Source organism: Prunus persica, chromosome G4 (genome assembly GCF_000346465.2).
Source record: "Prunus persica cultivar Lovell chromosome G4, Prunus_persica_NCBIv2, whole genome shotgun sequence".
Lineage (NCBI taxonomy): Eukaryota > Viridiplantae > Streptophyta > Magnoliopsida > Rosales > Rosaceae > Prunus > Prunus persica.
This window is the reverse complement of record NC_034012.1, coordinates 9,426,367-9,435,926: the sequence shown is the minus strand read 5'-3', so window position 1 is coordinate 9,435,926 and position 9,560 is coordinate 9,426,367. Positions and strand designations below refer to the sequence as shown.

Here is a 9,560-nt window from a genome sequence, read left to right as displayed (position 1 = left end):
ATGCACAAATTGCCTTTTTCTTCCTCTTCTACCACTAGTCTTAGACCATTTACTAAGCTGCATACAGATGTTTGGGGCCCTTCCAATGTTGCAGCTCTAGGTGGTTATAGATACTTTCTCACCATTATAGACGATTGTACACGCTACATGTGGGTATTTCCCTTGATCAATAAATCAGAAGTTTCATCTGTTTTCATAAGGTTTCATGCCTATATTATGGCTCATTATCAAGCTCAAGTTCAGTTTTTGCAATCAGATGGTGGTGGTGAATATATTAGTCACATGTTCAAAGATTTTCTAGCTTCTAAAGGCATTCTTCATCAGCTCTCTTGTCCTTATACTCCTCAGCAAAATGGATAGGCTGAGAGGAAGAATAGGCATCTTATTGAGACTACTCTTGCTCTATTAACTACAGCTGGGTTATCTCTTCCCTTTTGGTTTTATGCTGTGACTCACGCCGCATTCCTGATCAATCGCATGCCAAGTCGAGTTCTTAATATGCTATCTCCATATTATAAGCTGTTTGGTGGCCATCCAGATTTACTATCGCTCAAAGTCTTTGGGTCTGCAGTGTATCCTTTGCTGCGTCACTATAATGCTCACAAACTTGAATCAAGATCTCATCAATGTATTTTCTTGGGGTATTCCATGGGATATAAGGGAGTTCTGTGTTATGATCTGAGAACTCATAAGGTTCTCATTTCTAGACATGTTATACACAATGAAGATGTGTTTCCATGTAAGACAACCCAAGTTTCGACTCAAAATCAAAATCAGTCCTCACTGTCAACCTCCACCTCTCGATCTACACCAGTGGCTATTATTTTGGCTTCCATGCCTCAGACCTCTCGATCTGCACCTGTGCTTAATTCCTCTACATCATCCACCAATTCTTCTTCTTCCTCCAGATCTCCAGTTCATGATAATCAGATGCTGCCAATTTTCACAGATGCACAATTAGAAGTTCTACTTCCTCTTGAGTCTGCATCTTCACTTATGGACAATTCAGGACCACTTCCTGCACAGGTGCATCCTGCAAGCTCTATGAATAATCACCCAATGCAAACTCGTTCCAAGTCTGATATTGTGCAATCCAAGCAATTCCCAGAATTTTCCAGCTTTCATACATAGTTAACTTCCATTTCAGAACCAGACACACCATCCTATTTTAAACAAGCTCTTGGTCATCCAACATGGAAACAAGACATGACAGAAGAAATTCAAGCTCTTGATCAACAAGGAACCTAGACTCTTGTTCCTCCTCCTACAAATACAAATATTGTGGGCTGTAAATGGATTTTTAAGATCAAAAAGAATGCAGATGGCACTATCTCTCGCTATAAGGCCAGATTAGTTGCTCAGGGATTCAGTCAAGAATATGGATTGGATTATGAGGAAACCTTCAGTCCTGTGGTACGTCATACAACGGTGCGTCTCATTCTTGGTCTAGCTGTCAATTTTCAGTGGGAATTACGGCAGCTGGATGTGAAAAATGCTTTTCTTCATGGTGAGCTTCAAGAAGAAGTGTTCATGAAGCAACCTCAAGGCTTTGTCGATTCTCAACATCCTAATCATGTGTGCAAGCTTCAAAAATCTCTCTACGGCCTGAAGCAAGCTCCTTGTGCATGGAATGCAAAATCTCTCTACGGCCCAAACCTAACTTTCTTTCCTCCATGGTTAACATGGTATCGACTTTAGGTTTGGGTGTTTCACATAGAAAGTCGAAGGGAGAGGGAGAGAGAGAGAGAGAGAGAGAGAGAGAGAGAGAGATGAGATCTGTATTTTTCTGTTATGAAAAGCTGTTACAATCCTCACTAAACTTAAGCAATGCTTAATCTAATGTTTATATAGCTGACAACCTCCTCTAAGTAGCCTAACTAACAATCACGAGTTATACACTGAGAAGCACGTGACCACTCTCCAGCTCATAGCTCAGTTTGCACACCTCAACATCTATATTGTTAACAGGGTCCACGATGAGAGCACCAGACCTCGTTATTTCAACTCCTACGGCGACTCCAAGCACTTTGCCCGGTGGAAGGCAACCACTAGATTGAAGAACTTGGAAGACTGTCATAGGTTACCGTCCTTTTCTTCTTCCCCAAGTGTTAATTAATACTATCAAGTGTTTCTAGATTTTCTTCAGCGTTCTTGTTCTACTTAGATATTAGCGTGTTTGGGTAGTCTTCTGTTGTCCACAAGTCTAATTTGCGTATTCCCTTTGCACACCAGTTCCCTTTGCACACCATAGACGGTGACAATTTATATTCCACAAGTTACTTGTACCAACAAAATATGATATGATATGAACACTGTTCTGATGGAACCTTGCCGAAAGTTTAATTTCAGAGACAATTAAAGATAATTTTAATGTCCTTCTTTGAAATTAATTCATTTCACTCAAATATTTGCATCCATAAACATTTGCACTGACCTGGACAGCCAAATCTGTAGCTGAAGTTGTATTTGTTGCTTGTTTTGCTTTCACAAGTATGTGCTGCATTAAATTTTGAATACCCATTTTTGTATTCATTTGATATAGTATTCATGACTTTGGACAGCCAAAGTCTCTTTATTGTTGCATGCAAAAGGCAGCGTGAAAGAAACTGCATCCGAAAAGAAGACATAATTATAAGGACAAACTGTGCCGTATTACATCAGGAACGCGAAAGAAAAGAAGAAAAAAAGAAACGCAAATAAAAAATTTAAAATAAAAAGTACAATATAAGCCTCTAAGGCTTTCTCTTTATCATGTTGATGCGTACTGTTATCATCACATAGAGCCTATCTTGTACATTGTATATGAATCGAAAATATGCATATCTCCATGTCTTGTTAATAATTAAAGAACCACATACTCCCCAAAATCCCACTATAAACCCTAGCACAACAGAAGAAATATAAAACCACGGAATTTGATGAAGCCCATTGTCCATGTCTTTGTTGTTCTTCTTGTTATCTTCGTCAATCCCTTTATTTGGTCGACTGCACTTATTGGCAAGTGGGGCACCACAAAGTTTTGGATTCCCCTCAAAGGCAGAAGCGTTGAAGCTTTGGAGTTGAGTGCCTGTTGGTATTGGTCCCTGGAGATTATTGTACGAGACATTAAATTCTTTCAAGAAAGTGAGGCTCACCAATGACAATGGGATTGTTCCAGACAAGTGGTTCTTGGAGAGGTTCAAAAGCTCTAAATTTTTTAGGTTAGATATTTGATCTGGAATGACACCGAAAAAGTTGTTGGAGTCAAGATTCAACTTGCGGAGAAGCTGCAATTGGCCGACCTCAGTAGGTATATCACCACTAATGTTATTGTTAGATAAGTCAATCGCTGGAAAAAACAAAAATAATTTGTGTGGTTCAAAACGTGGATTTGCGATTACACTGCCGCCAAAGATAGGCAATTCAAATTCATAATTGTCCACTTGAGATGCAGTAGGTTCATAAACCAACCTTGGTAGTCTACAAAGTTGCTTTGGAATTTCACCTGATATTCGGTTACTAGCCAAGTTTAGAGAAAAAAGTCTTGGAAGAGTCCCCAACCAACTTGGAATTGGTCCTGTGATTTGATTTTTATATAGAGCTAAGATCTCTAGATTCTTGAGCTTTGATAACCATAAAGGTATTTGACCAGTGAAGTCAGAATCAGCCAAACTCAATAACCGAAGATTTTTGAATCCGTCAAAATCAACCATGTCATCATCAGATGGCATTCCCTCACCTTCAAAGGTACCAGCAAGCGAGAGTGTGTGAAGACTTTTGCAACTCATCAATATCTTCATTGCCCCTGTGACATTGGTGAATCGGTTGTAACCAAGCGAAAGGAAGGATAAGGAATTCAATGAAAGAATCTCAGCTTGTATTTGTCCCTCTAGATGATTTCCACTCAATCCAATAGCTTTTAGTGACCTACATGAGTAAAGACTTACTGGAATCGTACCAGTGAAGTTATTAACCCTTAGGTCAAGTTTAGTAAGTTGACTAAGTCTGGAGAAATCAAGCATGGAGATATCTCCTTCCAAGTTGTTGGATCCCAAATGAAGTTCTAAAAGGTTTGTGCAATTCATCAAAGAGATGGGCAAAGAACCTTCTAAATTGTTGAAATCAAGGATCACAAACTTCAACTTCGAGAGCCTCCCCAAATTGACAGGAAGCGCACCGCTCAATTGATTAAAGTAGAGGTCAAGGATTGCAAGGTTGGTGAGGTTGACAATTTTATCACTAATGGCTCCATATAGTGAATTTAGAGGCAATGCAATTTCTTCAAGTTTAGAAGCATTATAGATATCTTCTGGAAGTAATCCTGAGAGATTGTTATGACCGGCCTGAAAAACCTTCAATTCGGAACAGTACCCTAGTCCAGGAGCAAGGTTGCCACTAAATTCATTGGAAGAAAAATCCAATATCCTAAGGAAGGGAGAAGAATGGAGACAAATAGAGGATGGGACATACCCTGTGAAGGTATTGTTGCTGACATTGAAACTAATCAAGTTGCTAGCTTGGTGGAAGAATGAAGATGGAATAGCACCATAGAAGTGATTGCTAGACAAATCCAGTTTCCGGATATTGTTGGATGGTAGAGAAAGTGGTAGCTCTCCAGAAAGAAGGTTATAACTCAAATCAAGGATCTGAAGACGATTCAAGGAAACAAAGAACTGAGTTTCAAGGGAACCATAAAGTGAATTGTGGGAGAGATTCAAGTGAGTGAGATGTGTGAGATTTGCAAGTGATGAGGGAAACATACCTCCTTTGAGCCCTTTGTAGGGTAAGAGCAATTGGGTGACCCTACCATCTTGATCACAAGTGATGCCCTTCCAATGACAACAATTATCAGAGGTCCAATTTAAAGGAAGAGAAGATAAAGTTAGGGTAAAGGACAGGAGAGAGCTGCGATCAGTTTGGTTGCATGCATGAGTATGTGTGGAAATAATGGAAGAGAAAAAGAGGAAGAGAAGGAAGCAATATGCCATTGGGTTATAAGGCTGCTGCAGTACTAGCAAAGTTCTTACGTGTATTTACATTGCCCGCAGGTGTGGATATATATAGGAGCAAATAAAGGCATAATTTATTTCTTTTCTTTTATATATCTTGAGATTATTGACGCAGCATTAAATGGCAAAACATCACTTGCAAACTGAGAAACTATATAGTGATTGGGATTTGGGACTCCAAAGTCAATATGATCGGATTTGGGACTCCAAAATTCAATGTGATGGGACTCCAAAGACTATAGACTTTCATGAATCGATTCCATATTTGAAAAATGAAGAAGATTGGCTGAAATTTCCTCTGATTTTGAAGGTATATTCGGAATTTCTTTATCTTGAAAATGATTTATCATTAAAGGCAAAACATCACTGCAAGCTGAGAAATTGGCAAACAACCATAGCCATAAAATACAAATTCTTCAAATCCCCTCTATACCCATACATCGAAAAGAGATTTTAAAAGGAAAGAAAGACTTCGCCCCTACTCTCAGATAATGAAATCACCAAATGATGCTCCACACTGAGCGTGAGGTTTATTCTAAAAAAGTTTTTTTTTTTTCTCGTCCACAAAACTCAGAATACGAATTTGATCTAGAACCACAATGCCATCATTGTATGGCTTTCAACTAATGTAGCCAAATTGTAGACCACATTAGGCCACGATGAGAGGACCAGACCTCCTTATTTCATATTCAAAATATCTATCTGAGGATGTCAAGTATCTTACATATTCCAAACACTATTCTCAGATTGAAAAAAAGAAAAAGAAAGAGAAGACAGATTATGAGAACAAAATGTGCCTTACATGTGGAAAACAACAAAAAAAGACAACAAAGCAAACACAAATGAAACTGTAAAATATAAAGTACAATCTACCCTCTAAAACTTTTTTCTAGATCATCTTGAAACGACCCCATAAAGTGCTATCTACCCTCTAAAACTATTTTCTAGATCATCTTGAGCGTTCTAGTTCAGTCGTGCAAAATGTAGAATTTATTGCTTCATTGTATCCACAAGTCTTATTTGCATATTGATTTTGCACACCGGCATATTGATTTTGCACACCGGTTATGAGGGATCGCTAATTTTCTTTTCATATAGCCATAGCCGCAGACACTTTTTTATATCCTACAAGTTATGCACTTGTACCAATAAACTATGATATGATATCACATTCACATGAGAATTACCAATAGTATAGCTGCTCTCATTTACTTTGAGACAAGATTTAATATCTCAAAGTATTTAGTCTGAACTTTTCCGAAATTTTTGTTCAAGAAAGTCATATGTAGTTGTGCTAAAATTCTGTGGAATACAAAAACCACTACAAGACAAACAGTTATTAGTGGCCAGCTACTTGGTCACAAAAACTACTAATTTTGGTCACGGAATACAATTAGTGTCCAAATATCAGTGGTCATTGGGTGGTCACTAGAAGCTCGTGACAAATTCTATTTAGTTGCCAATGTCAAGTATTGGTCACTACAACCCAAAGAATTAGTGACTTCCTCTGTGTGGTCATAAAAATGCTATTAGTGACCGCAACTTTAATCACTAAAGGGCTACAATTTGGTCACCACAAGATGCATTTTAGTCACTGGAAGTGGGTCATGTGCCCACATTAGTGATCTACTTGCTCACTAAAAGTGGGTCTGAACTGCAAGTTTTTCGTACCGGTCACAATAACCTCTCAGGTTACTTCCAGAAGATATCTATAATGCTATCAAACTTGAAGAAATTTCGCTACCTCTTAATTCACTACATGGAGATTAGTGATAAAATTGTCAACCTCACCAACCTAATCCTTGACCTCTACATTAATCAATTGAGTGGCGAGCTTCCTCTCAATTTGGGGAAGTTTTCCAAGCTGAAGTTTGTGACCTTTGATTTCAACAATTTTGAAGGTGCTTTGGCCCCAACTTGGAAGGAAATATCTCCATGCTTGATTTCTCTAGACTTAACCAACTTACTAAATTTGACCTAAGGGTCAACAACTTCACTGGAACGTTTCCAGTAAGCCTTTAGTCATGTAGGTCCTTAAAGGTTGACTAGAAATAATCTAGAGGGACAAATACAAGCTGAGATTCTTTCATTGAAATAATCCTTGTCCTTCCTCTCGCTTGGTTTCAACCTATTCACCAATCTCACAGGGTAATGAAGATATTTATGAGTTGCATAAGTCTTCACGAACTCATGCTTAGTGGTTCCTTTAAAGTGAGGGAATGCCATGATGATGACATGGTTGATTTTGATGAATTCCTAAATCTTAGGGTATTGTGTTTGATTGATAGCCGCCTCAATGGTTGATGACATGGAGATACACATAGTTCATAGATAATCTACAAGATAGGTTGTACGAGTGCACATTAACACTATTAAAAGAAGGCTTAGAGGCTAGATATATATTATTGTACTTTTTATTTTACATTTTTTGTGTTCCCGATGTAATAAGGCGCACAATTTGCTCTTATAGTTATGTCTTCTATTTCGGATGCAATTTCTTCATGCTACCCTTTGCAAGCAACAAAAATGCATGAATACTACATCAACTGAATACAAAAATGGGTATAAAAAGATTAATGCAACAGGTCAATCCACATGCTTATAAAAGCAAAGCAAGCAACAAATACAACTTCAGCTTTCTACTGGCAAAACCGACAGATTTGGCTGTCCAGGTCAGTCCAAATATGTTTATGGATGCAAAGAATTGAGTGAAAACGAACTTAATTTGACAGGAGGACGTACAATACACAATAAAATTATCTTATTTTATCTTTGAAATTTTATTTTTCATTCACTATAGAAATTAAATATTATTAAATAATATAAAATTTCCAGCAATCTCATCACCTATATACGAAAGTAGAGAGTTGTTTAATGAACACGTACAAATATATCTGTTTATGTCTATTTTATGACGAATTTTTCTTGTTTTAAAATCAAGAAGAACTTATATGTAACAGGGATGTCACCGTGGCGATATCTATAGCCTATCATACATTGTCATGTCAGAAAGTTAAAACACATAACAATGAGTGACTCGGAATAGCACCATGGTAGCATCCCCGATATAAGTAAATTTTTCTCCTAACAACCTCCTGATAAAATAAACACAAACAAGATATTAGTGCCTTGTTAATATGGCTAGTTCTTTGTTAGACTTTATTGCAGGACAGGTAGGTTTATCAACAATGAAAAATTTCTCCGTCAACAATCAACGGAAACGAGTGATATAATACCAAAGGCAGAGACCTTTCTCCTCAAGCAAATGGGGGTCCTTGTAAATTAAATTTGGATATTTGCTTCTGATTTTTCAGTTAGATTTTCTATATACTTTCTTTATGCGGTCCTCCCCCTTTCCCCCTTCTCCCCTCCCCCTCCTCCGAATTGATGCCAGTTTGTACCTTGGCTTTTAATTTCTCGAAAGCAGAGCATAGTCTGGTATCACAAAAAAGAAAAAAGGCAAGATATATATAGAAACGGGGGTTTTAGAGAAAGAAACAGGGGATTTAACAAAATTATGTTACCTTCAACTTCTTCTTGTTTTTAGAGAGAAGAACGGGGGCTTTAAAGAAAGAAAAAAATGGTGAAATATGAAAGGGCTGTTCTGAATGGTTAGGGAGAGAAAATGGTTGGGTAAATGAGGGGAAAGGAGAGTATACGGCTAATGTCCAAAGAGCATCTCCAAATAGTGGTAGCAAATTGAAGTTAGTTGACCTATGTGACAATTTGAAAAGGTTTATTTATTACTTGAATAATTTTTGCTCCAACATACTTTTCAATTCAATTAATGTAATATCATAAAAAAGAATGAAAACATGTGAACATATGTGAAAATTTTCTATGTATTTATTATTTGAAAAGTAGGTTTTATTCTTTCAAAGTAAAATTAAATGTTTTGAAGAGTCAAAGTCAACTTACTAGTCCTGAAGATAGAGAAAAAAGTTGCAGCTTTGATGGCTGGGCTTGATCAGCTGTTGGAACATATGTGAAAATTTTCTATGTATTTATTATTTGAAAAGTAGGTTTTATTTTTCCAAAATAAAATTAAATGTTTTGAAGAGTCAAAGTCAACTTACTAGTCCTGGAGATAGAGAAAAAGGTTGCAGCTTTGATGGTTGGGCTTGATCAGCTGTTGGAGAGATTTTTTATGATGTGGCTCACCTATTTGAACATTTCAAAATGATTAAAGAGGCTATTGGAGATAGTCTAATGTTCTCGTACTGTGTAAAATGGGTTAATGGTACTATACTACTAATAAAATAATAAATGAGCTTTTAATCTCATATATGTTTTTCGCAGTCCCGTTCCCTGGTCCATGGGACCAAGTAGTTTTTTGGTCAACTGTCCTATCCAAGGGTGAGCAGCTATAATTCAATTTATAATATTTAATGTCGGTTTTTTGGGCAAATAATTTTAAATCCACCTGCATGTTTTCAACCTTAGGATGATAAAATATCTAAAAGTTAAGCAGGTGTGTCAAAATTTGTGTTTTCTTGTGTCCCCAATCTCAACTCACCTAAAAAGACTAAGTCTTATAAAGACTTCTATGAAACTCTTTTGATTGTGAGGGAT

General features: G+C 37.2%; 1 protein-coding gene across 2 annotated transcripts; it reads right to left on the bottom strand.

Moving 5' to 3' along the window:
* LOC18779544 (receptor-like protein 2) lies at positions 2,448-4,883 on the bottom strand. Of its 2 annotated transcripts, none has more exons than XM_020562580.1 (2): positions 4,742-4,883; positions 2,448-4,625 (listed from the first exon to the last, which is right to left on the bottom strand). In XM_020562580.1, the coding sequence occupies exons 1-2, from the start codon at positions 4,787-4,789 to the stop codon at positions 2,733-2,735; spliced, it is 1,941 nt and encodes a 646-aa protein (XP_020418169.1). In that variant the 5' UTR covers positions 4,790-4,883; the 3' UTR covers positions 2,448-2,732. The 2 variants fall into 2 exon arrangements, with proteins under 2 accessions (XP_020418169.1, XP_020418170.1); XM_020562581.1 differs by lacking the exon at positions 4,742-4,883 and having other exon boundaries at positions 2,449-4,351; positions 4,450-4,514.